Source organism: Nicotiana attenuata, unplaced genomic scaffold (genome assembly GCF_001879085.1).
Source record: "Nicotiana attenuata strain UT unplaced genomic scaffold, NIATTr2, whole genome shotgun sequence".
NCBI classification, from domain to species: domain Eukaryota; kingdom Viridiplantae; phylum Streptophyta; class Magnoliopsida; order Solanales; family Solanaceae; genus Nicotiana; species Nicotiana attenuata.
Window position 1 is genome coordinate 93386 of NW_017670501.1, and position 18555 is coordinate 111940.

At 35.7% G+C, this 18555-nt stretch overlaps 1 protein-coding gene across 1 annotated transcript; it reads left to right on the plus strand.

Moving 5' to 3' along the window:
* The first annotated feature begins 12642 nt into the window (after positions 1-12642).
* Positions 12643-17586, plus strand: LOC109240274 (ATP-dependent DNA helicase PIF1-like). Its single transcript, XM_019406905.1, has 5 exons — positions 12643-13708; positions 14077-14122; positions 14610-15307; positions 15490-16241; positions 17272-17586. The coding sequence occupies exons 1-5, from the start codon at positions 12643-12645 to the stop codon at positions 17584-17586; spliced, it is 2877 nt and encodes a 958-aa protein (XP_019262450.1).
* Positions 17587-18555: the final 969 nt, after the last annotated feature.

Genomic DNA, 18555 nt, shown 5'->3' on the forward strand with positions numbered 1-18555 from the left:
TTCCGGTTTAGTTTGTTTTGAAATTTCAATAGTTATGGACAAGTAATTTGAAGCTTTTCATGGTATTTTATGGTATTGCCTTTTTGTTTTTATTTACATAAGAAAATCCATTGGTTTCTAATACTCCATAGATAATTTTTGTTAGTGGAGAGGCTACTTGCCCGTGTTTGTTATTTTTTGACCCATTTCACTGTTACATTTATTCTATATGTGGTCGAGAAACTCTTTTCCATTCTTGGTTGATATATTTTTCCATCAAGATATATAGATTGCTGCCTCGTGAAGCTTTGATGTTTGATTGGTAGCGCTGAATTGATGTGAGGATGAAGCTATCTCATTTTTGTTGATAGATTGACAATGGCTGGAACTAGCATGGCAGGTTCGACCTACATCAATATAACGATGGAATTGAACTACTGTTTTATTAATCCTTTCAAGAGTCTGTTATATATTGTGTCCACAAGGAAGTCAGGAAATGATGCAAATTATTTTTGATTACACCATCGATTAGAGGTTGAACATTAAGCATGTGTTTGCCGATTATTGCTCGATTTTTTAGGAAAATGGTAATACCCTGTTGTGGACTTGAATCTACTGCCAGGGAAGATTTTTCCAAGCCCTTTTTGCCTTAATTTTGGCTGCTGCAAAAGTTTTATTTGAATTAAATATGCGGCTAAGCCGGTTGAACTAAAACAGAAATGGAACTTCTGGTTGCAGGTGACTGGCAATGCATATGCCAAAGCGCAAAGCAGTTTGCTTGGATTCTGTTATCTATAATCAGTCCTGTTGTAATCGGCCATGTTTACAGACATATGTAAATTAAATCACTTTACAACAGAATTCATGGCATTTCAAATTATTGAAGGTCGCTAATGATAACAGTCTAAGTCGTGCAGAAAACATATCACATTAAAACCAAATACTTAGTGCACAAGAGCTTAAATTTTACAGTAACTGATGTACCATAAGGTCATCTAAACCATATTTTTCATAGCTTATAAATGCACCCATCAGGAATATTTCAACAACTAGAGACTAGCTTGTCCGAACCAAAAAAAACAAAGCAACTTACGTCATGCATCTTCACCGTAAGTGCGCGGATCATTTCAACAAACAAAGAGCGGAGAGAGAATATTTAAACTGATGTATCTTGCGGACTAAATTTATCAACCACATTCGAAACAGTTAAACCAAAAAAAAAATATCATCTTTCATGAGTTTGTTGAGAGAATTAGTGTCTTTTCATGAGCGGATGATTTCGAAACAAGAACCTTCAAGTTGGTAGCTTCGCTCGATATATTTATCAGAACATCGAATGCCTATTTCGTTGACGATTCTAAAAGGTGAAGTGAAGCATCAAGGGACTGCCTCATTAGCGGGAAAACACCAATCAGTTGGAATTTTTCTGATGTTTAAAGTGCACCATGGTACCTTGATAGAAAAATCAAGTTGTAACTCTCCCAAACTGTGAGCGAAAAAATATGGAAGCGTTAAAATAAAACTCTGCTAGCAAAACAAGACGACGCACAACGCGCAAAGCTGTATAAAGTACAATGATAGAAATTCAGAACAAAGTTCAAAAGAACATCTGTATAAATCTATAAATATTCCGGACCTGCTTTTTCTATATATTGTATTTATAAAAGTCCTCTTTCAAACGGCAAAAGCAGATTGTGGTTTCGACCATCCTGCAAACCGCTATAATTTTTTTTGTCAGGGCACGCAAAGCTGTCAAAAGTAGAATGACCGAAAATCAAAATTGAGTTCAAATGAATATCTTTATAAATCGACAAAGAATCTGGTGGTGATATATGTATTTATTGTAGTTCCAATACTCATCTTTCCAACGGCACAAGCGGATCGTGCTTTGGGCGTTTTTGCATAGAGATATGATTTTTTTAGTCAGGACACGCAAAGCTGTAAAAAACAGAAACCCAAAAGTTCATAACTGATTCAAAAGCATATCTGTATAAATCAACAAATAAGCTAGACCTGTTTTCCTTTAAATATTGTAGTACCATAAGTCCTCTTTCCAACGACACAGGCGGATCGTACTTTGGGCATTTCTGCATAGAGATATGATTTTTTTAGTCAGGACATGCAAAGCTGTAAAAATTAGAAAACCAGAAATTCATAACTGATTTCAAAAGCATATCTGTGTTAATCAACATAGAATCTGGACCTGTTGGAAAGAGGTATTGTACTTCTATAAGTCTTCTTTCCAACGGCACAAGCGGATTGTGCTTTGGGCGTTTCTGCATAGAGATATGATTTTTTTTAGTCAGGACAGCAAAGCTGTTAAAAAACAAAAAAACAGAATTTCATAACTGATTTCAAAAGCATATCTGTATAAATCAACAAACAATCTGGACCTATTTTCCTCTAAATATTGTAGTTCCATAACTCCCCTTTCCAACGGCACAAGCGCATCGTCGTTTCGACATGCCATTATAGTCATACAATTTTTTACTCAGTCATCATCACTTATAAATGATACTTTCCCGCATTAAAATGAATAGATCATTTTACCTTAACTTTCCAACATACGGCTTGCTTCTCTGAGACAAATCGTCTGAATCAAGAGATACTATATATTCAATGCGAGCACCATTTCTGTACCTCCGGGTTGCTAAGAGAAACTTCCCCTGGTCCATTAATGCTGCCAAACTTAAATACCTAGAAAAACAGTCATATCATAGAGAAATTTCTAACTCCGAAGAGCAACATATATTATAACCGGTGACTCTATATGTCTATGAATATCTATTGATAGTTGGAGTATCAGATCAAACCATCCTTCTAGCTCATAGTTTTAAGTAAAATAGCAGTAATACAAAAGTCTTCTATTACAAGGAGTATTAATAACATATGAAATTATAATAAAGAAGCCTAACTTTATGACAAATTATGTTCCAACATTTGAACTTTTGTTTAATCGCTGTAAACAAAAGAGAGAAAATAAGATATTAAACCAACCCCAATTCAAAGAGGAGAAAAAATCGAAGACACAATATAGGCACACGCTAGAAGAAATAACAGGTAGTTAATTAGGAAGTTGATACCAAAAACCTTAATCAAAATTAATAGTACTAAAACAGAAGTGTTAGCTACAAAGTTCTAATCTTTGTTCATAAAATGCAAGTATGACCCAATATTATTCAACTTCAGATTTAAATAATTCAAATAATCAAACTGAACTAATAAATGTTATGAAAAAAGGAGGTTTTTTCTGCAGGAAAATGTTCCATTTGTCTGTCTGTTGAACTTATCTTCCTTAGTGTTTTTGACATGTCGTTTTGAGAAATTAAAGCAAAAATAAACTGCACTTTGATTTTTAACAGTAATAATTATTTTTCAGAAATATTAAAAAGTAAAAAGAAAGAGACAAGTTACGTATATAGCCAGCATGTTGCAGAGGCTGCACCGTGTTACCAAAGAGTTAAAATTAAACTCATTTTTTTCTAATCTCATCTTAACATGAGTGGAAATTATCCGTGAAAGTTATACTAAAATAAAAATATTACTTCAAAAGAAGAGGACTTAAAATACAAAAACTGCAATCTAACGCAAAAATAGGCCCAACATATTATCAACTACTCTCTCTTCTCCAAAAAACTCTACAACTTCTCACACCAAATTCAATTTCTCACCAAAAATTTCGATCAACTGCCAATCTCAACAGGAGTAAATTTTTGGGATATGTATTCAAGAATCTCATGCTTTTAGGTTTTTCAGTACTTTCTCTTAGGAAATAGTGTTGTTCTCAAGCATGTTGTAGTTGCTTCAGAGTTCTTTCAAATTGAATCAGATGAGATCACCGAAAAATAAAGTTTGTTGTGCGTCAGATTCATCACACTGAGGGTCGGCAAGTAGCCCGCCAAATTTTACTTTGCTTTTCCAAAAGACTCTACAACTTCTCACACCGCATTTTGTTTCTATGGCACTTTAACATGGAAGAACAGAGCGAACTCGCAAGAAAAAATAGAATATGAATACGGAACCAGAAACGCCTAAATATTCTTCAAACAATAAAGGTATGAACTGTTATCATCACTATTTACATATTTTTAATATAAAATTATATAATACTAACACTAAAAACTGATCGTGACAAAGGAAAAACGGTTAAATTATGGTATGCAGTCCGTTTGTTACAATACAGTTGTACTCTTTTCTTTTCTTTGTCGTAAATTAGATTTTCCTTCTTCTGGCTTGATTCGTCTTTTTCCCTCCCTTCTTATTATGCCATAAACTATTGATCAAGTCCTTAAGCTTCTTTAACTATTCAAAATTGTAGCATATTATTTGTGTCCATTCTAATGATGAAGAGAAAATTATGTACTTCATGCACTCTATATAATCTTGTGCAGTTATTGAATGTAAAAGCATTTTTTAGTTCTTTTCACAATAGTTATATAGGCCTATCATATTTATTAGTCGCGTTTATACATACTTTAATCAGTTGCAATTAGAGAAAAACCACAAAACAGATCACCTCTTCATTACTCATATTTTTGCCTTTACGGATGGTTGTTGGCTTTAAACATTCCTTAGATTAGCTAATTATGTTGTATAGATTACTCTGTTGGAATTATTTTTAATTTTTCTTAAATTCCTTGATTTTAATTAGGGTCAACGAAGTATAACCTTTTTTTTACACTTTAAACACACTTTGCTCTGAGAACATAGGAATAAGTAAAACATGTCATGGCACAACATTCGTCATCGGTTCAATAGTTTCTTGGAAAACTTCTAACAGTTAGCTAATTTTGTTTTATGGTTTACAGACGTTGTTGATCCTACTACTATCAGAGGGAATGCTTTTGCAAAAGGGAAAGTGAAACAACCATTACTGACATAATAAATCAACAAAATCCCACTCGGTTACGAAGTACACCAATAAAGAGTTGTGCACAAATTTCATCGTCTCAGTCTCAGGCACAGTATCCGAATTCTACGCAACAACAAGATCTGCGATTTGATTTGTTGACTTCAAATGTGCATACAAATCTTCTTCTACCGGATTTAAATGAGCTACCATTATCGCAAGGTATTATTTGACTTAATTTTATTTCTATAACATGTAGTTCATAAATACTAATCGCATATTATTATAACTTATTATTAGAATTTGAGGATGTCAAACTTTTCGCCATTGTACAGGCTCTCTATATAGATAATAAGGTTATAAAGTTATATACTTATACCTATTAAGCTTAAAATTTTTGGAAAGAAAAAGACCTTTAATAGCTTATATACGTCTGCCTTATCAAAAAAATATCTTATGTACCTCTGTCATTTTTTTCATATGTGATTTGGACGATATTACTTCCTCTGCGTACAATCAAAGCTCTTGCATATATATAGAGTAGTCTGTAGTAATTATACTTTATTGTTCTTAAATTCATTTAATAAACTCAGGAACTAATGTTGATAGTCAACGCATTATAACCTTCCTTCTTTCCCGCTTTTTACACACTTTGCACTATCAACATAGGAATACATTTATAAAAAGAGAACACTTACTCGCATCACATCCCTTATTGCTTTGATAGTTTCCCTAACTTTTACCACTTTTAATAGTATGATGATTATTTTTAATGGTTACAGATTTTGTTGATCCTGCTGCTATCAGATGGAATGCTTTTGAAAAAGGGAAAACAAAACAACCATTAACAAATATAACAAATTTTCAACATTCCAGTCGATTACGTAGTAAACCCATAAAGAGTTATGGCAACATTTCATCATCCCAGTCTCATGCGCAATATCCAATTTCACTGCAAGAACAAGATTTGCCATATGATTTGTCGACTTCAAATGTCCACTCAAATCATCTTCTACCAGATTTAAATGAGCTACCATTATTGCAAGGTTATTATTTCAGTTAACTTTATATATATATATATATATATATATATATATATATATATATATATATATATATATATATATATATATATATATATATATATATATAAGATGAGTTGCTGATAAATACGAATTGCATGTTATTAGAATTTGAGGATGTCAAACTTGTGTCCCTTTATGCCGACTCACCGCATAAATAATGAAGTTATAAAGTTATATACTCTAACCTCCTATATGTGACTCGCCAACAAAAGACTTTTTAGGTTTTTTAAAGGTGAAACTTTTATTTGCTGCCTTTTTTAGCTACCATTATTGCAAGGTTATTGTTTCAGTTAACTTTATATATATATATAAGATGAGTTGCCGATAAATACGAATTGCATGTTATTAGAATTTGAGGATGTCAAACTTGTGTCCCTCTATGCCGACTCACCACATAAATTGTAACGACCCGACCGGTCGTTTTGAGCTCTAGCGCGTCGTTCAGCAGTCTGAGGCTATGAGCAGCTTCATTTCAAGTATTATGACATGTACGCATGGTCGGAATTGAATTTCGGAAAGTTCGGAGTTGGTTTGGAAAGAGAATTCTCATTTCGGAAGCTTAAAGTTGAAAGAATTACCTAGGATTGGATATTTGAGTAAATGACCTCAGAATCAGGATTTGAAAGTTCCAGCAGGTTCGTATGATGATTTCAGATTTGGGCGTATGCCCGGTTCGGGTTTTGGATAACCCGAGAGCGTTTTGGCGCCTATTGTGGAAGTTAGTATTTTGGAAGAAATTTCATAAGTTTGGGTTGAAGTGCATTTCAGTGATATCGATGTCCGTTTGGGATTCCGAGTCTAGGAGCAGCTCCGTATGGTGATTCTGGAGTTGGGAGCGCGATCGGAAGTGAATTCGGAGGTCCGTAGGTCATTTTGGAGCCATTTGGCTAAAGATAGAAATTTGAAGGTTTTGAAGAAGTTTGACCGGAAGTGGACTTTTTGATATCGGGGTCGTAATCCAATTCCGAAAGTTGGAGTAGGTCCGTAATGTCGAATATGACTTGTGTGCAAAATTTGAGGTCAATCGGACGTGATTTGATATGTTTAAGCATCGAAAGTAGAAGTTGGAAGTTCTAAAGTTCATAAAGCTTGGATTAGGGGTTGATTCATGATTTTAGCGTTGTTTGATGTGATTTGAGGCCTCGAGCAAGTCCGTAATGTGTTTTGGGACTGATTGGTGTGATTGGTCGGGGTCCCGGGGGCCTCGGGTGTGTTTCGGGTTGTATCGCGCTCTTATTTGATGTTTCAACGTCGTTTCTTTGGACATAAAGGGGTTCCATATTAAGCAAATGAGCTCCAAATTAAGTTTTTATTGAGCCATTAGATTTATCGTAATTTTGGAGCCAACGCAAAAAGAATCGTCGAATTTGGACATCGTATGAGGGAGTTATGCTCATTTCCGTGTCGAGAAAAATGCCGGTTGCTGTCATAACCGCAGATGCGGGACCGCAGATGCGGAATTTTGCGCAGATGCGGAAATTTTGTGCATATGCGAAAATTTTCCGCATATGCGGGACCGCAGATGCGGTCAAATTTCCGCAGATGCAGAAATTGCTGGAGGCAGAGAGGTTTCTTTAAAATCGAAATTTGGCTCATTTTCACTTCATTTCTTCCATGGGAGCCGATTTTGGAGCAACTTTGGAGTTCCATTTTCATCACCAAGCATGAGGTAAGTGATTTCTACTAGTTTTGAGTATATACACGGTTTATATATGGATTTAGACTTGGAAAATTGTAGAAAACTTGAGGTTTGAGGGAAAACCTAGAAACTAGTATTCTTGGATTTTGACCACGATTTTGGGTATGGAATTTAGAGAAAATCATATATTTGAGTTCGTGAGGCCATGGGTAACCTTTCTCTTCGAAAAATTTTGGATTCCGGGCACGTGGGCCCGAGGGCATTTTTGTCAACTTTTTGATTGGGGTTAGGAATTGTTATAAATTGGATTATAATGAGTACCTTAGCATATATTAATAGATTTACATAATTATTGGCTAGTTTTGGAGCGTTGTGCATCGATTCGAGTCTTCGGAAGGGCGTGGAATGTCGGTTATGGACCTTCAGAGTGAGGTGAGTCTCCTTTCTAACCTTGTAAGAGGGAATTGTCCCCATAGGTGAATAAATTGGTTATGTGCTCCTATTTGTGGGGGCTACGTACGCACGAGGTGACGAGAGTCCGTGCGTAGCTTATTATGCTATTGTCCGGGTAGTGTAGGACCCAAAAGCATGCTATACTTGGAATATTTTCCATCTTATTGACAGCTTGTATTGCTTAAATCACATCGAATTAGTACATGAATTCCTAAAAAGATTTAAACTTCATTTTGTTAAACTACTAAAGAGAATTGGCTTTTCCTTGGATAATTGCTCCATGTTGACTTCTTGATTGACTGTCTGTCTGAGTGTGTTTATATTTTGGAACGGGCCGAACGCCTCGGTAGATTAAATAGATGCATCTATAGGCGCATCGTCGACCCTCGGCAACACAATTTATTTCTGATGGATCGGGTCCTCACCTCAGCATAATATGCGCATGCTTGCATTGCTTACCTTGAAACTTATTGAAGTTGATATTGTCTTTTGCGGCCGCTATAAACTAGTAAAGATAATGAAAAGTGAATCTTGGAAGTTTCCTTATTATTTGAGAAGGTGTTACCTGTTTCCCTGCTTTATGAGTTAAAATTGCTAGATAAATCCATGTTTCCTCACATCTTCACCATATTATTATTTGACCACTAGCAAGTGTTGAAGTCGACCTCTCGTCTCTACTTCTTCGAGATTAGACGAGATACTTGCTGAGTACACGTTGTTTTCGTACTCATACTACACTTGCTGTGTATTTTTGTTGCACAGGTTTATGTGTGGCTAGTGGCTTAGTGGCATAGCGGCATGGTTGATACGGAGACTTAGGTGAGTTGCATTTATTGAGGCGATCGCAGTCAGCAGAGTCTCCTTCAGAGTATTGTATTGTATTTCCATTTCTGTCCACTTGTATACCGGACAGTTATTGTACTTTATTCGATTCCTTAGTAATTGCTCATGTACTTGTGACACCGGGTTCTGGGATGTATTTGGGTTTATTCAGAAATTTTAAAATTTGTATAGATATTTCAGTATTCATTCGGAGGAATATACTGAGTACTGTTTTAATCGTATAAAGGAAGTGTTGTCAAAATTATTAAAACAAGAATTTAATCAAGTATTTCAGTTGGCTTGCCTGACAGCGGTGTCCGGTGCCACCACGACCCTTAGTAGATTTTGGGTCGTGACAACATGGTATCAGAGCACTAGGTTCCTAGGGTCTCACGAGTCATGAGCAAGTCTAGTAGAGTCTCGCGGCTCGGTACGGAGACGTCTGTACTTATCCTCGTGAGGCTGCAGGACTATTAGGAGTACTTCCCTTCTTGATTCCTTATCGTGCGATTTGATCCTTGGAGGCGTATGCCTTTAATTCATTCCTACTCAATCTTACGCGACGCGAACCGCTTGTTATAAATCGAAAAACCGTAATGGTACTACAGATGTGATACAGGATGTTTCTCCCGGTATAGCTGATCGGATTATTATCGTCGTTTTATGGAAGAATATTTTATTGTTTCAGCCCAGTAGCGATACTTCTAAGGGCTCTGAGGCTAGGCACAACTTGCCATGATGCTTATGAACTATTGTTCCGCAGTATTGATATGATGGTAGGACATTTGCCTACATGTCGGGGCGGTGAATGACTTGAAGGGAGGTCGACTCAGTGCATAATCTAGAGTTTCAGTATTTTATTCACGGCAAGGGAAAGACAATCAGACTAAGAATGGTCAGATGTGGGCTGGTGGAGTAATGAGACTGGGTATTGGCGAGCGTGGTGGAGCTTTCTTCTATGATGGGGTGTCGTTGTCCTAATTGAACGTACTAAGTTCGCCGGTGTTATGACCTTCTACAATTCGCCTTTGGGGCAAGCTATTGTTAAATAGTATTGAAAATGCGGCTGCCAGTTATAGCAGGGTGCGATAGTTCAGAATTGAATCGGTGTTTCTAATGTCGACGGCTCGATGAAGAAGATTTTTAGAAAGGTTTAAGTCAGTAGCGATTTGTGGGTTCAAGTGCTACGAAGATAGATTTTAATTAAGGCAACAATTGGGCAGCAAAGTATGAGGAAGGACATGTGGGAAGTGTCCGGCGGTGTTTAAAACTTCTAGAAGGCCAGGTGTAAGAAGCGCAGGTCGGTTGGTTGAATAAAGAATCGAGTTTGCCCGAAGTGGGAGAGTGGCGGATGTTGCATATGGGATTGGTAGTAGGATGACTACGCGCCTTAAGGAGAGTTTGGATCGATTTGGGAATTTTAGTGATTTGGTGATTGAGGTCTACAGATTTAATTTCGAGCATGGGCTATTATGCGGTAGAAGATTTGATATAACGGGAAGGAACTGCCGGAGAAGAAGAAGGATACAACATAGCTTTGAATTGGGAGGATGTTGCCGCAAATTTAATTGATGTCCACGAGCGGTGAATGGACTTGTGCAGCTAGAGAGTGAGCTCGGACTCAGGTGGGTTATTCCCGGAGAGCAGGTTAGCGATCGCATAGTTGGCGAAGCTTCTACAAAGAATTCTATTGGTTATGCAGCAAAAAGATCGATCGTGCGAATGTGGTTGATGATTCAGAGTATAAAAAGGGGTTTTACAGCAAGATTCCGAGAATTTTGGCGGTTGATTGCGCAAGGTTACGTCAATAAGAGATAAAGAGTCCTGGTGAATGCCAGAGTTGTGTAATAATAGCTTCAAGCTAAGTGGGAGAGTCCCACCGCCTATGATTAGGTTGCATGGTTAACTACTTGCGAGGTTTCTGGTTATTAGCATATAATTATGTTTACGATATAATTATACTATCTATATAATAAGTAATGTGACTGTAACTCTATATTTTACTCTAACAATATTAGATTACTGGGATATTGGAGATGCTACTTATGAATGTGACTATTGTGGGGCATATTTTTGGTATGAGGAACGAATTGAAAAGAAGTATAAGAATAAAAAACCAGTATTCAGCTTGTGTTGTGGTCGCGGAAAGATCAAGCTGCCAAATACAAAGGAGCCTCCTTCGGTTTTAAAGGAATTATTGTTTGGATCAGGTTAATATATAGATTCATTTAATAAAATGAAACAACACTAAAATTGTACGTATATCTCTTTTAATCAATTCTATTTTCATAAAGGTGCAAAAAGTAAACATTTCAGAGAGAATATTCGAACATATAATGCTATGTTTTCATTTACATCAATGGGAGGAAAGATTGATGTCTCTGTCAACCAAAATAAGGGGCCGAGAACATTCAGATTATCTGGGCAAAATTATCATCAGATTGGAAGCTTATTGCCTCCAGACGGATCTAACCCAAAATTTGCACAATTATATATCTATGATACAGAAAATGAGGTGGACAATAGAATTTAGGCTATCCGGTTAGTATTCATCAATTCTTAACAATATTACTTTAAGAATTACTTTTATAAAAGATATACCTTATTAGTTGAATTCAATCTTTAATTTTCACAGTCGTGGTGAAAGTAATAATCAACTTCATGCTGAAATTGTGAATGATCTGAAGCAAATGCTTGATGAACACAATGTTCTGACAAAGTCATTTAGAATGGTAAGAGATCGATTTCAAGTAGATCGAAGCTCAAATGTTAGACTCAGATTAATAGGGAAAAGAGGCTCTGATGGAAGAAGATACAACCTGCCGACAGTTTCAGAGGTAGCTGCTTTGGTGGTTGGCGATTTTGAACAAACAAGGTCTGACAGAGAAATCATAGTTGAAAGCCAATCTGGACAACTACAAAGGATAAATGAATTAAATGTTGCATACTTAGGTTTGCAGTATCCGTTACTATTTCCATATGGTGAAGACGGATACCGGGAAGATATTCCTTTAAATGAAAAGGATGAATCGACCGGTGGAAGGAAATGTGTTAGCACACGTGAATACTTATCATACAAAATTCAAGAAAGGAAGCATGAACTCCCAACAATTGTATCATGCAGAAGGTTATTTCAGCAATTTTTGGTAGATGGATATACAATGATGGAATCTTTTCGATTAAGGTTTATTAGGCTTCATCAAAAACAGTTGAGAGCCCACTTTTATAAAGGGTTAGAAGATGCGGTTTTGCATGGAGATATTGAACCTTCTTCTCAAGGACAAAGAGTTATACTCTCTTCCAGCTTCACGGGGGTGCACGTTACATGTTGCAAAATTATCAAGATGCCATGGCAATATGCAAATGGGCAGGGTACCCTGATCTCTTCATCACATTTACGTGCAACCCAAAATGGCCCGAGATTACTAGATTTGTGACGAGTAGGGGATTATCTCCAGAAGATCGTCCCGACATTTTAACAAGGGTTTTCAAAGTAAAATTGGATCGCATGATAAAGGACTTGCGAGATAATAAAGTTTTTGGAGAAATCAAAGCAGGTATAATATTTATTTTCTATAACAATTACTTACATTATTATCTTAAGTTATTATAAGCTAATATAAAAACAAAGAAATCCTTACTAATGTAATTAATTATTTTTTATGCAGTGATTTATACAGTTGAATTCCAAAAGCGAGGCTTGCCTCATGCACATATTTTGCTTTTTCTGCGTAATAAATACCCAAATATCGCAGATATTGATGGGATGATTTCAGCAGAATTACCGGATAAAAAGACTGATCCTCATTATTATAATGCTGTTACAAATTCTTATGATGCATGGCCCTTGTGGTTCTGCTAGAAAATCTTCTCCTTGCATGCAGAATGGCAGATGTACAAAGCACTTTCCAAAAAAGTTTGTTGCCTCAACCACCATTGATGAAGAAGGGTACCCTATTTATAGAAGAAGGGATAATGGTAGAACTGCAAGGAGAGTAGGTATTGAGTTGGATAACAAGTATGTAGTGCCTCATAATAAATTTTTATTATTGAAGTATGTCGCACATATTAATGTGGAATGGTGCAATCAATCACGATCCATTAAGTACTTATTTAAGTATGTTAATAAAGGAAATGATCGTGTCACCGCAGCTTTTTCTCAAAGTGTAAATAAGGAAGACTCATCGGGTGTTGATGAAATAAATATATACTGTGATTGCCGATACATATCTCCATGTGAAGCTGCTTGGAGAATTTTTAAATTCTCACTACACCATAGAGAACCATCTGTAGAAAGGCTATCATTTCATCTACCAAATAATCAAAATGTCATATATTCGGATGATGATCCAATTGATGCAGTTGTCAATAAACCAACAGTAAAGGAGTCTATGTTTTTAAGTTGGTTTGAAGCAAATAAGATATTTCCTGAAGCAAGAGAATTAACTTATGCAGAATTCCCTCTCAAGTTTGTGTGGAAAAAGAATTTGAAAAGATGGGAAAAAAGACAAACATCTGCATTTTCTATTGGGAGAATCTTCTTTATTCCACCTGGATCTGGCGAGCAATATTACCTTAGATTGTTGTTAAATGTCATTAAAGGTCCAAAATCCTATGAGGAACTCAGAAAAATCAACGGTTGCGATCATAAGACTTTTAGAGATGCATGTTATGCTTTGAGTTTATTAGATGATGACAAAGAATACGTGGATGCTATAATAGAAGCAAGTAATTGGGGAATGCCATCATATCTTAGGCAATTATTTGTTATGCTACTTTTATCAAATTCAATGTCACGTCCAGAAAGTGTTTGGCAAGCAACATGGCATTTACTATCAGAAGATATCCTTCATGCAGAAAGAACGATATTGCATAACCCAGGTACTTAAAATAACGCTTTCATTTCGAGTTGGTATATGATATTTCAGAATTATGGATGATTTGCTTACACATATAGCAACTTCTCTCGCTATGCAATTCCAGTCCCTGGCCTACTTCTCAAACACTCTCTGATTTCTCTCAAGCCAAATGGAATGAACACACTCAGCATACACCATTCTAAACAATTGAGCAGCTTCTGATTTTCCTTTAGAGTTCTTAATAGCCTATTCTGAGTATTTTTCCTAGGTAGCAGCTTCAAATAATTGTGTGTTTAGCCATTGCATCACTTTCATCCACGATCTCTTTATCAATTCACAGTAAATAAATAAATGCTCTCTAGATTACATTGGGATTGATATAATGTGCAGGCATGCATGCAGCATTGATCCACACTCAGTCCCATCTAGCTAGCCTGTCAGATGCAAGTAATTTCCCCTGTTACTGCAGCCATAAGGTGAACTTAGCCTTTGGCCTTGCAGCATTATTAAAAACCATGCACTTCGACACAACTCGAGGATAGTAGCCTAACATTTGCAAGTACATTTGTCTGATTATGCTTTTGCTTAAAGTAACTTGCATTTGCTCCAATGCTGCTCTAGCTTCCGTTACTTTCCTGATCATCCAGCATGCCCGTTAAGGCATATCAAGTAACATTAGGTATAAGAAAATGCATCTTCACTTCAAGCTTTGTAGTTTTTCTCAATAAAATGAACTAGATGGTTTGGACTATCTTATTGCTTCAATTTCGCGGATAATTAAAATGGCCTTCATATTCATCTAAATCACCATTTTGCATTTTACCGATCCATTAATCTTATTATTCTTTTCATGTAACTACACTAACCCGTAAGATTTAATTGAAATTGTATTTAATTTTTATTTTTTTTTTTGGTTTTTTCAGAATTTCACCAACAGATGATGAGTTAAAAAATCGTTGTTTGCAAAAGTTGGAAAACTTCTTAAAAGGTTGTGGAAGAAGTTTTCAGGATTTTCCAACAATGCCAATGCCTGTTTATAAAGAGGAAGAAGTTGACATCAGTAACAGATTAATTCAAGATGAATTGTGTTATAATAGACGCGCTTTGGCAGAGGAACATGAAGAGTTAGTAAAGAATTTGACAGATGAGCAAAATTGTATCTATAAAAGAATAATAACAGCTGTGAATGAAGACAAAGGTGAATTTTTCTTTTTATATGGTTTTGGAGGAACAAGCAAGACTTTTATTTGGAGGACTCTTTCTTCTGCCATAAGATCTAAAGGAGATATTGTGTTAACTGTTGCATCTAGCGGGATTGCATCTCTTTTGTTACCAGGTGGTCGAATAGCTCATTCAAGATTTGTAATTCCATTTAATCTTACTGAAGATTCAACATGTAATATCAAGCAAGGTTCTCCGTTAGCAAATTTGATTGTCAAGGCAAAGTTGATTATTTGGGATGAGGCACCCATGATGCATAGATATTGTTTTGAGGCTCTTGATAGAATTCTAAGAGATATTCTTAGATTCAAAGATGCATCCAACTTAGAACGACCATTTGGAGGTAAAACAGTTGTTCTTGGTGGTGACTTCAGACAAATATTACCTGTTATTCCAAAAGGTACTAGGCAAGATATTGTTAATGCTTCTCTCAATTCTTCTTATTTATGGTCTCACTGTCAACTCTTAGCGCTAACAAAGAATATGAGATTGCAAAGTAATGAAATAGGGCCCCAGATGCAAGAGTTGAAAGTTTTCTCAGATTGGATTTTGGCAATTGTGATGGTATGATTGATAATTCAGTTGATGGCAATGAAATAGTCGAAATACCAGATGATCTTCTGATAAAATATCCTGTTGATCCAATATCTGCAATTGTGGAAAGTACATATCCTGATTTTATCAATTGTTGCAACGATATAGGATACATCCAACAAAGAGCCATTCTTGCTCCAACTCTTGATATGGTAGAATCAATCAACGAATATATGATTTCACTCAATCATAGTCCTGAGAAATCATATTTGAGTTCTGATACAATTTGCAGCTCTGATCAAACTTATTCAGCATTGGAACATGTACACACACCAGAATTTTCGAACACTATTAAATGTTCTGGAGTTCCAAATCATGCTCTTACTCTAAAGGTAGGTGTTCCGGTGATGTTATTAAGAAATATTGACCAATCAACAGGATTGTGTAATGGAACAAGGTTGATCATAACTAAACTTGGAAATCAAGTTATTGAAGCCAAGGTTTTATCAGGACATATGGCTGGACAGAAAGTGTTTATCCCAAGAATGACATTGACTCCATCTGATGCTAGAATTCCATTTAAGTTCCAGCGAAGACAATTTCCAATCACTGTATCCTTTGCCATGACAATCAATAAAAGTCAAGGACAGTCATTGTCTCATGTGGGATTATTTTTGAAGAAACCTGTGTTTACCCACGGACAACTATATGTTGCTCTTTCCAGGGTGACAACTAGAAAGGGATTAAAGATTTTGGTTTATGATGATGATGATGGACAAAGAACTACTCCAGCTACAAGTGTAGTATTTAAAGAAGTTTTTCGAAATTTATTCTGACAATTGTTGAGGTGCTACGCTTCTTCTATTTGCTTTTAAATTATTTAACTACTAAGATTTTGTTGTTGATGATAATGTCTTTTGTTTACATTGTTTTATTTAGCATGTTGAAAGTAATCACGATCCGCTTGTGATGTTGTAAAGAGAACTTCTTGAGCTACATTAAGTACAAATATAAGGTTAGATTTCTTTATAAATTTATACATATATGCTTTGGAATTAAGTTATGAATTTCAGGTATTAAGATTTTTACAGCTTTGTGCGTCCTGACTAAAAAATTCATATATCTCGGCAGACACGTCAAAAACACATTCCGCTGTTGCCGTTAGAAAGAAGACTGCTGAAGCAACAATATCTACAAAAATCAGGTCTAAATTCTTTGTAGATTTATACAGATATTATTTTCAACTCAGTTATAAATTTATGCAAATCTGATTTTTACAGCTTTGCACGCTCTGACTAAAAAATGTTTATTTCTCCAATGGCATGTCCAAATTGTGATCCGCTTGTGCCTTGGAAAGAGGACTTGTGGAACTATAATATATATAAAAATTAGACCAAGATTCTTTGTTGATTTATACAGATATACTTTTAAATTGAGTTATATATTTTTGGTATTCCGCTTTTCACGGTTAGACTTGGAAAGAATATTGTCTTTATTCACATTGAAACCACTTTCTACTTGTGCCGTTGGAAAAAGAACTTCTGGAACTACATTACATACAAAAATATGGTGTAGGTTCTTTGTAAATTTCTACAAATATTCTTTTAAACTCAATGCTGAATTTCTGTCATTTATGGTTCTATTTATTTTCCTCTTATGAGTAGTTAAGACAAATATGTAGTTGGTCCCTCCATGACCTATTGAACTTACTGTTGATGATTCATAAATTCCATAAAAATACACCTTCTCTTGAATTTACTAATTTTGTTGCTAGGATTGATGAACCAAATGGGAAAAGAGTTCATGAGGGGATTCCAGAAATATTTGTAGGATCCAAATACAAAGAGTGTAGCATCTGAAATACCTACATCTACTCCTGATGAGTCAAATACTCTTCCTATTGAAACTACAGTTGTTTTAGCAACACCAGCAACAGAAGAGCAAGTTGAGATTGCATCTATAGGTGGAGTGTTGGTTGCTAGATCGGAGCAGCATGATGAAGTAGGTGATTTAGGTGGTGGTTCAGAGGAAATTGGAGCAATTGGTGCTACATCTAATCAGCCTAATGAAGTAGGTGATCCAGATGTGCCTGCATCTACTTCCAATGATCAGTTACTCTTCCTGTTGAAACTTCAAATGTTTTAACAACGGCAGCGAAAGCGCTCTGGGCTTATGTAATTTCAGCTTAAACATATGAAATTTACTACATAATGATATAATTGGTACCACATTCTATCCTCCTCAATTAATTATGGTGCTTTATTTATCGTTGTGCTTGCACAGTTTTTCTCCTTTTCTCCTATTAAGTTTAGCTTCTTTTTCTTGGTCTGAAGGTAAATTTGCATATAAATTTACCCTTCAATCATAGACGTGATGAAACAACTCAATTATCATCATAAGATCAATTTTCATCATAAGATCTGTTTCAACATAAGATCATTAGGGGGTCATTCGACATACAATCGGGTGAAACTGTGCCAACTTTAGCAGTGGTTACAGGCATAAGCAGATATATATATATATATATATATAGATGAATTATAATTTTAAGTATACGTCACTGTTTAGTGCATTGCTAAGTCTATAGACCCAAGCTCAACTTTTCAATGTCATCACATCTTTGCCAAGCTCAGAATCATCCGGTTACTGCCACAAGCAGTAAGAAGCTCTTGGAAATCTGGAGTATCATTAGGAGGTTTTCCCACTTTTAGCAGATCCAAAAACTTAAGTGATTACTGAAAGATGAGTACTCCTACACTTTCCTAGGAGTACCAGGTGAATGATAAATCCTACTGTCAGCATATCCCTTACCAATCACCTGCATCCAAAAGATTCATTTATGTTTCAGTCCAATCGAATTAAAAATATTTTTAATTCAAATAAAACTTGTGCAGTAACAAAAATGATGGCAAAAAGGACTTGGAAAAATCATCACTGGCAGTAGATTCAAGTCCAAAACAGGACACTACCATTTCCTTAAGAAATCGAGCAATAATCAACAAATACATACTTAATATTCCACCTCTAATCAATAGTTTAGTGCAAAAATAATTTGCATTTTTCTCGACTCCCTTGCGGATACAATATTCAACCAACTCTTTGAAAGAATTAATA